Consider the following 16,156-nt stretch of genomic DNA (forward strand, 5'->3'; position numbering starts at 1 on the left):
GTCAGTCTATCTTCCAGAATGTTCCACTGGGAAGCTTTGAAAAATCATAAACTCCAATCCACTGGTTCTACATGTGGAGAAAGGGGGTTCATTGATTTACTCAAGGTCAGTGGCTATTTTGTGCGGCAGAACTGGGACAAAACCCTGATTTTGCCTCAGTCTCATGCTTGACATTTCTGGAGGAAATGAAGCCATATTCAATAACTGTTAAAATGTACTGATTAGTATTTTATCAGCCCTGCCTCTGGTTTCTGGGCCCTTTCTTCATAACACAAGTGTAATTTTCTTGTGGCACCCACCCAAATTCTGAGATAGGAAGGGCATACCTACCCCTCCAGAAACTGCCTGCCATGCCATTTTCATCACAATGACTGTCATTCATCCATTGATGGACACTTAGGCTGTTTCCTCTTGGCTATTGTAAATAATGCTGCAATGAACATGGGGAAGCATCTATCTTTTCAAGGTAATGTTTTACCTCAGTTTTCTTGACTGTAAAATGGGTGCAAAATAATATCTATTCCTAAGGGTTGTGAGCATTGGAGGAAATACTGTATTGGAAGTGATGTGTACAGAGCTGGTATTCAACTGAGGCGAGTTTTCCTTCCTTTTCCTCATCTTAGAAGTCTTTTCCAGAGTATCATCCCAAGGTCAGTGAGTGTTACAGGGAAGGGAAACGGCTCTAGCTGAATTCTGAAAGATAAAAGAATCCTGACAGATGAGATGGAGGGGTGGGGTGGGGTTGGATTCCAGGCAAAGAGTACAGTGTGAACAAAGCCTCAGGGGCAGGAAACTGATGGCTGGAACAGAAAAGGTTGGGAGATGGGAATTAGGGCATAGGCTTGGAGAGATAAGCAAGGACAGGCGCAGGGGCGCTGTTGCATAACTTCAGAGGTAGGTATCACATTGTCTTCTATGGGAACGGTCCCGCTCTGCAGGGCCCGGCCTGGGAGAGCCAGATCACAGACGCCTTGTATGCCTTTCTGTGGAGTGTGAGGCTTTGTTCAGCAAGCCATGGACAACAAATGAATCACTGGAAGCAAAGGACAGCATGATTTCAGATTTATATTTTAAAAGCTTTTCAGGAACAGCTGTGCAAATGTTGAATTTGATTGAGAAAGACCCCGCGGCAGGGTGACCAATTATGTGACTATTGAAATTGTCAGGAAAGAATCCACAGGGGCCTGACCCAAGCCAGAAATAGTGGGAATGGGAGAAGGGGAGGGTTGAAGATGAGTGGAGTGAGAACCCGGTAGGACTTGGTGAATGGTGGCCCAGTTGGTGGGGATAGGTAACACTGCAGGGGGAATGAGAGGAAAAGACAATGAGTTTTGGAGCCTTTGGGGCCCGAGGCAGCCATGGGACCTCCAGAGGGAAGCTGGACCCAGACCGACGCTCAGCGGGGTCCTGCTGCCTGCAGTGCCCGCTCCAGTGCACATGGCACAGTGGTAGGGAGAACTGGGGGAGAAGGTGGGAGCTGGAGGGGAAGGGACGGGAAGGGAGCCCAGGACAGAAAACTGGGGAACACCCACACTTCAGTGACAGGAAGAGCCTGAGGAGTCCACCAAGAAGACCAAGAAGGTACAGTTGGAGAGGTACAATGTAAAACCCAGAGTGGGTGGGCTGAGCTGCCAAGGTTAAGGAAGGATGTGTGATCAGTGGTGTCAATCTTTTTGGACCATGCCTATAGTCCAGGACAGGTCAGTCTCAGTTCCAGCAGGTTCCACTGAAAAGAGTCAGGTGCCTTGGCAGAAACCTGGTCTCCAGCCCAGCCTGAGAGGAGGCCAGCATGCCTCCGGCCCATCCCCTCCTAAGCCACGAGGACACCTGGCAGAGACACACTCATGTGCATCTACTGTGAGAAACAGCATTCAACCTTTAAAGAAACCACAAAGGAAAAACCCATGAACTTCACGGGCATAAGGAAGACATTAGGACAGGGCCGAGGAGATCTTTTCCTTCTATAATACTTCATATTAGCCTTTGCAGAAATGATCGACTAAGCACACAGACATTAAAAAAACAATTTTTTAAAAAAAGGCAAGAGCTGGAATATTAACAGTTTCCCATCTCCTACCACCCCAGAAAACACGGGGCACAACATGTCTGTATGGGGCACATGTGTTTTGTGGCTTAAAATCCCTGGGAGTAGCTGGGGGTTGAAAGACCTGTGAAAATCCCAGGGTTCAGGTGAAGCAGCCAGAGAACCTCACTGAGGGGTCTTCATTCCTGAGTAGGGCTGGGGAAGAGCTGGGGCCAGAGACACTCCGCAATTTTACTGCCATAAAACCGGTTCCAGATGGAAGCCAGGAAAGGTGTTCATTCCCTGTTGGTGCCAGACGCAGCAGAAAGAACCTGACGTCCCCACCAATTGACGTTCCCAATTCCCCAGTGTTGGGGAGCAGCCCCACTGAGGGTCGGGCCAGGGCTCCTGGTGATGGGTGGACCTGGGCTGTCTGCTGCTCCGGGAAGGCTGTTTTGAATGTAATGAGTTTCAGATGGACTGCGGGCTTGGGGGGAAAAAGCAGGGGAGAAAAGAGGTGTTTCTCTACGGGGCAACGGAAACAATACAGGTCTTTGTCTGCGCCTTCTCCAGGTTCAATTTCCAGAGGCCAGCTCAGGAAGAGTGGGACCGTGGCATCCTCTGCTGTGTTCCCAGATCCACGATCCCTCCCCACCTTGCCCCCAACCCATGATTCATGGTACTCTCTCTTCCCAAGAGCACGTCTCCCCTTCGGGTTGACATGTGGCCAACTTGAGGGTGGAGAAGCCAGGCAGCTGCGGACTCAGACGGGATGCTGACTGAGAGCTTTGTGGCTCCTGCAGACGGGAGGGGTTCGCTTCACCCACTCAAAGGCACCCGCACCCACTGACTGTGGAACGGTGCGGCTCCCGCCTTGTCAGAGACCGGCTGAGAATGTAGGCTGAGGGAATGGGTGTTCTCTGGCTTACAGCGCCCCCTAGCACTGGCCAGAGGGATAGGGCTCTGCAAGCTCCACCTGCCCATCTGAGTACTGGGAAGGGGTTAGTAGTGCCAATCAAATCCACTCATTCAACCAATTCTCACTGATTTCTTTGTTACCAACACTTGATCCCTGTCCTTAAAGGGCTTACAGTCCAGGAAGGGAAGCAGACAGGAAAACAACCACATTACAGGCAGCTGAGAGAGAAGCACAGGGTGCATGGGGATCCATAGGAGGGGGTTGATGAAGACTGGGGAGGGAAATCCAAAAAGGCTTCCTGGAGAAGGCAGCATTTAAGTTTCGACCTGAGCACAGTATAGGAGGTCAATAAAGTTTGGCAATAATGTATGGAGACAGTAAAAAAGACACTTCCTCATCTTTTAGTGCTTATGATTCAAGAGGCAAACAGATAGAAAAACAAGTAGTTACAACGGAGCTCTATCAGAAACAAGACCTCAGCCTCCCCTGTGCCTTCGCAGCCTAATCATTGTTTTCAGCCTCAGTTTCGGAGGACCGACCAGAGTAAGAACTCAATGATTGTTGATTGAGAGATTCACAGATGTGCTTCCATCTTGGGCACATTTGATTTGCCTCACACTTGTTCAAATGGCAAGATCTATCTTCCCTTCAGTAACACCCACCTTCTCTTTGAGAATTTTCCATGAAAGCGTTGACTTTTTGAGCCAAACAGGATCCTGGAGACCATTAAAACCAATAAAAAGTGGAAACTGAAGCCTGGATCGGTGAGGGGACGTGTCCACACATACCACTTTTCTGCAGCAACTTTTGGAACACATTTCAGATCTTTTGTGCTTTTTTTTGGTTTGTTTGTTTGTTTTAACCCAAGCATCTATTGTCTCCCTGAAAGACAGTTTTCATGCATCTCTTCACAACAATATGTTTGGAATATTTTCAAAAGGTGTTAGATAATAATTTGGAAAGGGATAAAATAAACATACAAGAGATAAACTTCTGAGGCAGAGAGAGCTGCTCTTGTTCTAATCGGCTCACGTGGCTGAGCGGGGAGAGGTGATGATAATCATCGTCAGTTTCTTGGTCAGTCATTGTAGGTGAAATTCTTCATGTGTCGGTCACTGTACAAAGACTCTGAGACGAACTCATCTGCAGATCTGAAGTGCAGATCCAGGACTGTGAGTGGCTGGGGTTTCCATGGCCAGAGTGCAAGCACTGGGTCACGCGCCACAGTGGGCAGCAGAGGTCCACGAGTGAGAGCCTAGGGGAGGGATCAGGCAGCGACCTCACGATCTTGGCTCTGCAGCTAGCTGACCACGAGATGTTGGGAACATTCCTTTACCTGTCTGAACCTTATTTTTCAAGTCTGATAAGAAGAGGATTGGGAACTCTACATGTTTACGGGAGATTTCCCAGAAACTCCAGCATTCTGTAACGTGATAGGAAGGGGGTGAGTGGTCATGGAAATATCTTTTCCAGAAAAGTTCCAGGAAAGGAAATATCAGCTCAGCCTCGTAGGCTTAAAGGCAGGCCAGACACATTTTGAAACATCTTCAGTTCTTCCAAGGTTTATAAATCTATCATTGTTCTTAGCTGTCAAGAAAAAGTGGGGGAGCCAGTATCTTTACCCTTACCATTAGCCCAAGGTCCACTCCATATACCTTATAATAAAGTGGCCTTGAGAAAGTAATTCTTACATGTGAGGTCCATGGACATGATGACATCTGGATGGACGGCTGTGATGTCTGCTTGCCAGACGGGCTAACTCTGGCAGAAGGGCCCCTTTGCACCAATGCCCACAGAGCTTTTTCTCCTTTTCTTTAAGATGATGACTGAGCTGACCTCGCATGGGTGGGCAGAAGGGAGTCCCCCTCAGGTTAGACATTAGGGAGAACTTCCCAATTGAAAGGGAAGATAAACTCCAACAACGCTGCACCGACTAGGGTGGCGAGAGGAACTAAACCAAAGGATGATTTCATTACTTGCAGCTGGAAAAGTAGTTGCCATAATTGAAATGCTTCAGATGCTTTCTATAAGGAACCAGGGGCTTAAAGTTCAGCAAAAGTTATCTGACTCAAACTCATATTCTAGGCAAGCCTTCCCTTGGAGAAAACTTCGGCATGTTGAACAAAACTTTAATGTGAAAAGAAGAAAAAGAGAAGAGAGGACCTCTATCACATAAGATGCTTATCCAAAGTGGATTTGGGCAGAAAAGGCCTATAAAACCTTCCACATGACTGGCACTGTGCAGGAATAAGCAAAACTCTCAAATCCCACCAAGTATGCCCTCATTCCACTTCAATCCTTGGAATGGTTTCCTGAATGTCCAGTGCTCAAGACTCAGTGGACTGCTGGTCACAGCTACACCCAAGTCTGCTGAGACCTTATTTTGTATGTTGAGGGCAAAAAAGCAGTGTGACCAAATATCTCAAGCATCAAAGTCTTTCTAGTGTGGTTGGTCAGTGAAATAAGACAAACATACTCCATAAAACAATGAGCAAAGTGCCGTAAACATTGAGAGGGGGAAGATCTGTAAGGGTCAGGCTACAGTTAAGAGTCGAGGTGGGAAGGGTCTTAAAAGTCGGGAAGGGGACGAGACAGAAAAAAATGTGAAAATGAGACTCCTTTTCCTTATAGCTAAGAATTTTAAGGGATAAAAAAGAATTTTAAAAATGTTCTTGGAAATGCCATTTTCAATACAATCCTCTGCTTCTGTCATCTCAATGTCACTCTTCCGAGGGGTAAACAGAGGAGTTTCTGAGGAAGAGGTTGAACTTGCATTTCTGAGCAGGACAGCTCTTATTTTGTTCTCAACTTTTAGTATCTCTACAGCCAAAGCAGCCGCATCTCTTTCTAACCGGGATGCATTGGTAGAGAAAGGGAGAGAGACACCAGAGGGAAAAGGTAGACGACTCCAGCCGCACAAGGCATTTGCACAGTTAGAGCTAACTGCTGCCACAGTCTAGAGAAAAAACTTCTCTCACAGTGGAAATGAGTGATCTGAGTTCCTTTCTGTGCCAGTTTGCTCATCTGGAAAGCATGATTAAAACATTGTGTTTTCCGTACCTATGATTGTGAGGGATAATGAGGTGAGCTATCTAAAATATAACGCGGAATCAAGATGGTACTAAATAAATAAGGAGAGTCACCGTATTAAGTTATGAGCAATTATCCATTATATATAGTTCGTAGTCTAGGATCTTGGATAGTCCTCCAGGATCTGGTTTTACCCCCGTTTTGGATCAGTTTGCTACCAAATTTTTTGTTGAAGGGTGGAGACCTGTCTGCTCTCAGTGGGATTACCATGTCCTCCTGCCCTTTCTACTTAACTGTTTATCTAATCTCCGGGCTTTGCACTTGCCCATTCTGCCTGACTGGTGTTCTCTCCTCCCAGACTCTAACAAGGCAGAGCCTTCTTCTTGTTCACATCTCATCTGGGATGTCACCTCCTCAGAGGAAAGCAGTGCCTCCGGCCCCAGTCATTTCTAACCCATTACTCACTTTTCTTTCCAGCACTATCACCACAGACAGTTACCCTGTGGTGATACAGGGTAACTGTATGTGTTTACCTGGAAGTTCCATGGGAACAAGAACTTTGTTTTGCTGATCCCAACATCCAGAATAGTGTTTGTTGAATGACTTCACAATTTACACCAGGCGAGTCCCGGGAGCCCACCTATTAGAGCCAGCTTCGCAAGGCAGATGGCTTCCTCACATCCAGAAAAGTCGGGGGCTGGGTTTGGGGCGGGGGGTACTGTGGAGAGTGTAAATCGTCTACCTGGTTTTCCAGCCTCTGAGGCCACCTTTCCAGAGAAGGTGGAGAGGTGGTCTTTTCGCTAGCCTTCCTTCCACGCTCAGTAAACGTCCTCAGGGCCAGGGCCGCCTCTGACCCGCGGAGGGTTGTTGCTGGAGTGGGCAGTAGTTGATTCTGATTTGGGTCAGAGGTGTCCAGAGGGCGCGCGGGCATGTGGCAAAGGTGCGGGCCAGAGAGGGCACACCCGCACTGCTCGGCGGGCTATTCCGCCAACGCGGGTAGGAGGCGCGTCCCAGCCCATCCAACTCGCGTGCCCACAGCCGCATTATTCCCTATAAGGATCTGAACGGTCCCAGGTGGCCCCGCCCCGTCGCCCCGCGCCCCCGGCCCCGCCCCCTTTTCGGAGGGCCGATGAGGTAATGCGGCTCTGCGATTGGTCGGAGGGGCGGGCCCCTGAGAGGGGGTGCCGGGGGTACCCGCGGTATATTACTGGGCCGCCCGGCAGCGGCGCAGAGCGGGCAGCAGGCGGGCTCTCTGCACGACTTGTCCTCCCGCTCCTCCAGCGCCTGCTCCTGCTCCCGCTCCCGTTCCTTGACCCGGAGAGACCGCCGACCCGCAGAGCCGTGTGCCAGCGCCTAGGCAGCCTCGCCGCACCCCATCTCGTCCCTTTGGGTAGTGCACCCGAGGCCAAAGTTGTCCCGTAGGGTCTGGTGGACGAGCTCGGCTGCAGCAGCCCCGCCGGCGGCGCTCACGGCAACTTTGGAGAGGCGAGCAGTAGCCCCAGCAGCGGCAATGACTCCCTGGCTTGGGCTAGTCGTGCTCCTAGGCAGCTGGAGCCTGGGGGACTGGGGTGCCGAGGCGTGCACATGCTCTCCCAGCCACCCCCAGGATGCCTTCTGCAACTCTGACATAGGTAAGCGCTCCGTGCGTCCCCGCGGGAGCCCCTGCAGTGCGCGCTCACTCACGCGCTGTAGCCGGGACTGAGACCGCTGCTCACTGCTTGGGGTGGCATGGCGAACCCCGCTTTTTTTCTGCCTGGGCTTGGAGCGGGGGTTCTGACATAGCCGAGGGGGGAGATGCACTGCAGAGAAACCCCCCGGTGGCAGAATAAACCCTTTACAGCCTTTGCTCTTCTTTTAGGTTATGAGGTCCCTATCGGGTCTTTTGACATTTGGTAAAATTCCCTTTTCACGATGGTGGGAGGGAGGGCTGGGGGTAAGGAGGAAAGGGTTCCTAAAACCTGGAATGCCACCTAAACTGCTGGGACGTTGAATAGTTTAGTAAAAAAAAAAAAAGTTACCAGCCATGTGCACAAATAGTTGTAGGAGAAACTTGAAGTTTTCTGAGTTTGTATCATCTGCACCCAAGAAGGTCATTCTTCTCATTGAGACCCAGTCCTGCGTTTCTCAGGCAAATGCTAATGGAGCTTCCTGGACTGCTAAATGTGGGTGGATTTATGGGGGAAAGAAGAAGGCGGTAGGGCTGACCCTTCCCGGGAGGAACTGTATTTCAGAGTGTTGATAGCAAGCAGGAGGTGGCGTGTGTGAGGGATCACTTATCACATAGCTGTGAGAATTCACAGGAAGGCTATTTTTTTCTTCTTCTTGCATGTGTGTGAGAAGGGGGAGAAGGAGCAGTAGAAGATAGATTTGCCACCAAAAGAACAAAGATGCCACAGGTCACACGGCACAGTGACAATTCTAAACTAGACTTGTGTCTTCTTGACTAGAGAGACTCAGTACAAAGTAGAACGAGTTGTTATCGAGGGCCTCGCATGTCCTGGGAGAGCTTGTTTGGGAGTGTTCAGGACACTTGTTTGGATGGGGAGAGGTGGAGTGGCAGCTGGAAAACATCTCTCCTCTCCTTTCCAGCTCATAAAGCATGCAAGTCCAGGGGCCCTGCTGTGTGTGTGTCTGTGTGTGCATGTGCGTGCGGCTGGGGTTGAGGTGGGACACAGTCTAGCCGCTCTGCTGAGTCGATTCAGAGGTGAAGAATGGAGCATGTGTGTTTTAAGTGCGGTCATAAAGGGGAAGGAAATTTTCCACTGGGTTCTGGGTGAGGGCCTCCACAAGTGTGCTGCAGAGGAGGAGGGGAGGAGACAAGCCTGGCAGGGCAGGCAGCTGAAGTTGGGAGGGGCACTGCTGGTGGGCCCGGCCTAGTCTAGGAGAAGTCAAGGAGGTGGCTGCGGTGACCAGGTCAGTCCAGTTAGCATGGCTGGGTGTTTGTGTAGCCAAGGGTCACCCTAGTTAGAGGTTTCCTAGGGCTTGAGTTGCATACCCATCCCTCTCCCAGGGGAACCTAGCTGGTCCCTGGGTTTGTGGATTGCCTGGAAGGATTCTTCTGAGCTGCCTGAGGCCTGGAAGGTTTTCTCCCTCCTCCTCTGAGTGACCCCACCCAAATTCCACTTGGCCTTCTCGTCTCACCCTGTATAGGTGACATTCCTACATGAGTAGTGTTGGGAGCTACAGCTGCCAATGGTTTCTGGTCTTGCTCAATGAGGAGCACACACTGGGCCAGGAATCTGACAGGTGGAATCAGGGCATCCTTTTTTGTTCGACAATGGTTCTGGTGTGTTCCCTGGACTTTCTGGTATGTGGGGAGAGGGAGAACTCACGCTGCCTCCTCCCTCCCGCCCATGGCTTTTGGGTTTCTACCCTGCAAGCTGACCAGGGAACAGTGGAAACAAGCCAGGAAACCCCACTTCCAATGGGGACACTGCCTGACTCTGTTTACTGCTTAGGTTTCCTGCTGTGGGCCTGGGCAGAAAGTTTCTTGTGATTTCTTCAAGAAACACTCCCCCTCGCCCCAATAAACTGCTCAGAGAAAGGCTAAGTTACCAGGAAGTACCCAAAGACCAAAACATTGTGGTAGCAAAACTAAAAACAAAAAAACAAAAATCTTCGATACGCTGGCCCTGATCCCGAATTGTTCTGCCTGGGTTTGGTGCACTGCACTAGCGGCCGCGATGAGATAATGCTTTTAGAAATGGGAGGTGTGGATGTGGGCTGCTTGCTTGCTGACCTCCGCTGTCTTCCAGTACCCTGCTGCTGTCCAGTAGGGGCTCCCAGCTCTCCTAGTCACAGCTGTTCTAGTTTCCGATCCGGGTTGAAGACTGCCCGTTCTCTCCCTGGAAGAAATGTATAACAGCTCTCCATTCTCCTTGACCCCAATGAACCCACTGATCAACACTGTAGCTCATTAGAGACGCTCAAGCCAGCTCACTAACTTCCTCTTCCAGAACCTTCCTGGCTCTTTTCTCTTTGTGGCCTGGTGCCATGTTGCCGGGTGTAGGGCATGGCATGCCTAGCTTAGCCCTCTCTAGGAGCAGCCCCCTTCCCCCCATGGCCTTCCCTCTCCTTTCTCCTCATCCACAGGTGTCTCCTTTTGCCTTTCTCCCCCAAAGCCCTGGGGATTGGCAGTCTTCTGGGTGAGGAGGAGTTCAAAGGTGTTTCTATGGCAACTCCAGGCCCTGCACCCTAGTGAAGTGTTTAGGAGAAGAGTAAACTACATGCTGGCTTATAAAACACACTGTAGGGGAAAGAAAAGGACTTGGCAGCAGCTACGATGTCTGTGGCCCCCTCCCTGCCAGTCATGCCCTTGAAACTCCTGATAAAACCTTGACTCTGGAGGAAAGAAGGGAGGGGTCTGGGAATGAAGAAGGCAGCTCTGGCCTGATAGATCCTGTTCCAGCAGCTCTGTCCAGCTCCGAAGGGCTGGGCAGCGTCCGTGTGTGTGTGTGTGTGTGTGTGTGTGTGTGTGTGTGTGTGTGTGTGTGTAGGAAGGTGTTTCTATGGGGGGCGGGCTGTGGAGAGAGAATTTTGCTTTTGGAGCTCCGAGCCCTTCTCTTGGCTCCCCGTGCCCCTGCACAGAGGAATGGGTTGGGGGCCTGACCCCTGAGCCTGTTGGGAACTGGAGAAGAAGGCTCCACTCGTGGGCCCGCTGCCAGTCCTGGAGGATGGTCCCTGGATATCTCAGAATTGTTCTGACAGGGACCGGTGCCAGCAGATTCCTTCAGTATCAGATCCGAGGTTGTGGTTTTAGCACAGAAGCCATTTTCAAAGAAGCCAGCTCCATTCCCTCTCAGTAGCACACACAATGACACCCCACACTGGGCTTTGTGACTTAAGGAAGAAAAAAAGGATCAGACTTCAGAGAGGAGCCTGCCTCTTGGGGAGCGGACCCAGGCTGACCGACATCTTGGAAACCTTGGAAAGAGGAAAGCAGCTCTTGGTAGGAGGGAAGGGGGACCTCTGATTCCTGCCAGAGTAATGCACTCATAGCAACCTGGATAGCAGGTGTTCCATCCACTCTTTCAGAGGGAAAACACTGGGGCTGAGAGATGTAGTGCTTGCCCAAGGTCACCCAGCTACCACATAAGGCTAAATGCACTGTTAGTTATGCTAGTCTTCAATAACTTTTTGACTTTTATTTGCCCTTGACATTCTAAGTCAGATGACTGCTCCTAGGACCAAGGTGGAGTGGACTGTTAACATTTGAAGAATGCTTTACTTACAGATGTGAGAAGTTTTTTAAAATATGGAGATACCCAAATGGCCAGAGCTTTTCATTAAATGTTATGGGAGGGAGTACTTATTATGTTAGGGTATTAGAGTATAAATGGAGAGAAAGAAAGGAAAATTTCTGATGTTCATTGGCTAATTGAACTGGAAGAGACCCTCAAAATCACCAAGTCCAAGTGAAGGAAAGGACTCAGTCTGTCTCACGGAGGCACAGGGAGGAGCAGAGCTCTTAGAGATAAGACGCCTCAGGCTTGGATGCTCTTCCCTTCTAGGTGTTCAGTATGCAGAATGCCAGGATAGTGGATGGAAACCCAGAGAGGTAGGAGATTGGGTCCTACCAGCTGGAGAAGGTGCCCCTCCAACCGTCCTGTGTCCCTTTCATGATCCCTGGATAGATAAGGCTAGAAGAGCACCCATGAAGTGGCCTGGGTGGAGGGATTTTTGTTTGTTCTGTGGGAACAGCAGGAACCATTCAGTCCCACTGCTGAGCAGCACATTCCAACAGGTTTGCTAGTGAACAACAAAAACAACAACACAGTTCTGCATTGCATTTGGTTGTCACCACTCCAGCCAGTATGGACAAGGAGGCCCCTTATTTTTAGCCTTTGTCATAGTCAACGCCTGGCTGGCCCGGACAGGCAGTGTGGGGTGGTGGAAAGGCCATGGGGCGGTCAGAGCAGGCTGAAATCCTCCAGGGCTTGTTGGCTAAGTGTGCTTAGATATGTTATTGGACATCTTTAAACTTTAGTACCCTCATTTATAGATGGGGAATAATTGTACCACCTCAGCCCTTTAATTCTTATCCACATTTTAAAGTTACAAGTATTATGTGAATACATATTATGTCCACATGTGTATGTATGTATGTATGTATGTATGTGTCTATCAACAACCTATCATCTATCTATCTATTTATCTATCATCTATCTATCTGAATACATACCATGTCCATGTGTATCTGTATGTATGTATGTATGTATGTATGTGTCTATCATCTATCTATATCTATCTATCTATTATCTATCATCTATCTATCTATCTATCATCTCTCTATCTATCTAAAATCAGATAAAAGTAAAATCTTTTTTGATCACTTCCTCTATTTCTAGCTCCTTCTGCAGACCCTTTCCCCCTGTGCATTTACATATGTAGGTACATATAGAAAATTTAGAGGAGCTTTTCCCTTTGGAAACACAACCAGTACAATAGAACACTATAAATAGTGAAATACAGCATACAGCATTCTGCTTTTTGTTGTTGTTGTTGTACAATGTGTATTAGAGATTGGTCTCAGTTAACATAGAAATGGGTCTGCTTCATTCATTTTAGGTACAGTATTCCATAGGGCTATAATTTAAAAAACTAATTATGGAACAATTAATCTGTGCTAGGCACCATTCTAAATAATTAGCATGCATCAACTCATGTAATTCTCTCAACAGTCTTGTGAGGCAGGTGTGCTATTATCAGCTTCATTTTACAGAGGAGAAAACTGAGGCTTAGAAAAAGTAGGTGACTTGTTCAAGGTTATAGCAGAGCCCTTATTTAAACCCCTGCAACCTGGTTCAAAAACGTATAATCAACTACTATGCTATATATTACATTATATTATATAGTATGTCATATTATGCTATATATGTTTCTGTATGCTATTATATGACTATAATACTATACTATAATATCCCTGTAAGTATAGGTACTTATTTTTTGAGCCATTCGCCTGTTGATAGATGTCTAGGTTTCGAACAGCTTTTCATGCTTACAAATAGTGCTACAACAGTCACTGCACAATCGTCTTTTCCATGGGTACCAATGTATCTCTATGGGAAATGTACAACTGGAATTACTGGACACAGGTATGTGCATTTTACATTTTAGTAGTTCCTGCAAGTTTGCCCTCGAGAGTGGCTGTGTTAACATAGTCCTTTTCTAATGGAAAACAGCATGCAGGGTCCTCACAAAATTAAAAATGGAATGGCCTGATGACCCAGTGATCCCACTTCTGGGTACATAGCTGAAGAAACCCAAAACACTAATTAGAAAGACTGTTTGCACCCTTATGTTCATTGCAGTGTTATTTATCATAGCCAAGGTAACCCAAGTGCCCAGCGATAGACAAGTATATAAAAAAGCTGTGGTACATATATGTAATGGAATATTACTTGGTCATAAAAAAGAATGAAATCTTAACATTTGTGATAACATGGATGGACCTAGAGGGTATTATGCTAAGTGAAATAAGTAAGTCAGAGAAAGACAAATACCATACGATTTCACTTAAATGTAGCAAAGGACAAAATGAATAAACACATAAAACTGAAACAGTCTCATAGATACAAAGAAAAGAGGGATGGTTGCAAGAGGGGACAGGGGTTAAGGGGCTCCGTGAAAAAGGTGAAGGGACTGAGAAGTACAGATTGGGAGTTCCAGAACAGTCAGGGGGGTGTAAAGTACAGCACAAGGAATATAGTCAATAATATTGTAGTAACTGTGTATGGTGCCAGGTGGGTACTGGAAATATCGGGGGAACACTCTGTAAATGATAGGACTGTCCAACCACTATGCTGTACACCAAACTAATACAAAATAATATTAAACTGTAACATATATTTTATAAAAAGAAAGCAGTTCTTTTTAGATGTGCAAAATGAAGGGATGGAGGAACAATTACAGCCCTATGTAATGCTTTCATGCTTCTTCCAAATGGGGCAATTTTTCTTGATGTTGCAGGGTTAAAAAAAAATTTTTTTTTTTTGCTTATTCCTTTGTCCCTTAAAAGTGTGCACAATTTGGGGCCCTTAGACCAAACTGATGGAAGCAATTTTATAGGGAGAAAGGGACTTACATGCCAGGAAAGCCGTGGCCCTTGATTTGTTGCGGTTCAAGTAATTCTGTAAGATGGTTTCAGTTTTTTGTTTTCATAACAAGCAATGGGCCTCTCGTTTTATTGGTAAGTTCTTTGATTTTGGGGTTTTATGTGAACCATAATTCAAGCCTATGTGGCTGTATTTTGAAGACACGTGCACAGGGTTTATTTGCTAACTCAAAGGTGTGTCCTCGTTGACTGGCTCTGGCTGGGCTCATGGTGGCAGCAAGGGGGACACATCCCTTTGTCCCTCTACTGCCCTTGTTACTGCATTAGGATGGCGCCCGGTTGGGAGAGGTGGGGTGGCGTGGAGATGAACTTTAGAGAGGGAGGCAGGGTGGGTCTCAGCCAAGAATGACTCTGGGGCTTGTCATCATTACAGCAGCTGGAAGGGCTGGTTAAGAGAGACTTTCAGTGTCCTCATTGAAACTCCTCTGGTCTCATTAAATGGCTCTTCAGGGCTAGTCTGGCCCCTGCCCACCTCTTCATCATCCATCCTCCCAGCACTGGCCCTTCTGGCCCCAGCGGTTTATAGGCTCCCTGTGGGCCTCAGCCCATGCCCTCCCCTTGGTTTTGAACACCCTTCTTAAGTTCTCGTTCTCCAAGTATCAGCTGGTCCCATTCCCCTGCCTACTCCTGGCATTGGTGCAGAACAGTCACACCTTGCCCAAATTTTAAACATGTTTAAAAACACCATCTTTAGCAGAAACCAGATTCTCCAAAGCTGCATGGGAAATTCACAGAGGGGGTCGTTTTTGGCTGGGTGGAACCTCGGGTCTGTGCACCACCCAAAGGGAGACGTGTGACCCCGCTGGGAGGGGAGGCACCTGCCGTGCTCTCTGCATCGCTTGGTAAGTCCAAACCCGTTTTCTAGACATAGTACTCCACCACCCTCCCAGCAGAAACAAAATGTGGAGATTTCTAAATGCCACCCCAGCAGGGGATCACCAAAAATGACAGCTACCTTACATTAGGGTGCACTTAACTGTGTGCCAGGCATGGAGCCAAACCCCTTGCTTGTATACCAGTTACCCTGTGAGGCTAGAGTCGTAAACTTGCCAGTCCAAAATCACACCACCAAGAAGGAGAGGAGCTGGAACCTAAACTTGCTAGTCAGTCCCCAAAACATGTCTTCTGAATCAAGTCTCCAGTACAGACCAAGAGCGAGGATGCTCTGGACGTGGGAAGATATACCCCCTCATGCGACTTTCCTCACTTAGGTTCTTTGACTCCCCCTTGTCGGGGGTCCCCTCTCTCTGCTTCCCTTCCATCTTTTCCCATAGCCCCTGCCTCCCCCGCTGTTCCCAATTTTATTACAGGATGATCTTAACAAAACCAAGCCTTGACCCTGTTTCTAATTCCTAACCCCGTGTTCTTTTGACCAAACCAGCAGTTTCCAGCTTTTTCAACACCAAGATCTATTTTCATTAATTTTCCTCCAAAGAATTCCATGCTTGGAAAAATTACCCATCACAACTTCATGTATTGAGAGTTGATTACTTTTCCATTAAAAAAACCCAACAACAATTAAACTAGATCCATCTCTGCTGACACTAGTCTAGTCTAATACTATTCTGAAATAATCAGCTAATACACCAATTAGTTGCAACCAAAAGGAAAGAAACTTGGTGTTTTCTTAAGCCTGGGAAGCAGTATTTGGTTTATTGGATGCCAGCAGCATACGATTTGGGTTGTCTTATTGGAATGCTGGAAATATATAGATTGTGGGCTCTAGTAAATCAGTGATCTTTGCCCCTCTGAGCAGGGTTCCTTTGTGCCACACCAGTTTATCATCTCTCCTCCCTCCGGGCAGGTCCATTTAACACCCTTGCCTTTCTACTATGTGCCCACAGTGCTGAGCGGGGGCTGACTGAGGTGGCAGGTCACCGATGTGACCTGGTTGAGTTGCATTCCTTTCCAGAGGAGGTGACATGGGTTTGGGTATTTGTTTTCCTGAATTAATTTCTGACAGGCTGGCGCAGAAGAGTATTGATTCTAGCTAAAGGGACTTGCTAAATAGTGTTTGACAGGAGGTCGCAAGGTGCCCATCCCGGGCCGTAGTGAGCAGAGAGTGCTCAGT

At 48.0% G+C, this 16,156-nt stretch overlaps 2 protein-coding genes across 3 annotated transcripts in view; one reads left to right on the top strand and one right to left on the bottom strand.

Moving 5' to 3' along the window:
- The window catches only part of SYN3 (synapsin III), a 445,360-nt gene that overhangs the window by 235,326 nt on the left and 193,878 nt on the right, over positions 1–16,156 (bottom strand). The gene's annotated exons all lie outside the window — the stretch shown is intronic.
- The window catches only part of TIMP3 (TIMP metallopeptidase inhibitor 3), a 57,151-nt gene continuing 48,188 nt past the window's right edge, over positions 7,194–16,156 (top strand). The window contains exon 1 of the mRNA XM_066358228.1: positions 7,194–7,603. Within this exon, the coding sequence (XP_066214325.1) occupies positions 7,483–7,603 (121 nt within the window). The 5' untranslated portion in view covers positions 7,194–7,482. The remainder of the gene's footprint in view (positions 7,604–16,156) is intronic.

Source organism: Saccopteryx leptura, chromosome 1 (genome assembly GCF_036850995.1).
Source record: "Saccopteryx leptura isolate mSacLep1 chromosome 1, mSacLep1_pri_phased_curated, whole genome shotgun sequence".
NCBI classification, from domain to species: Eukaryota; Metazoa; Chordata; class Mammalia; order Chiroptera; family Emballonuridae; genus Saccopteryx; species Saccopteryx leptura.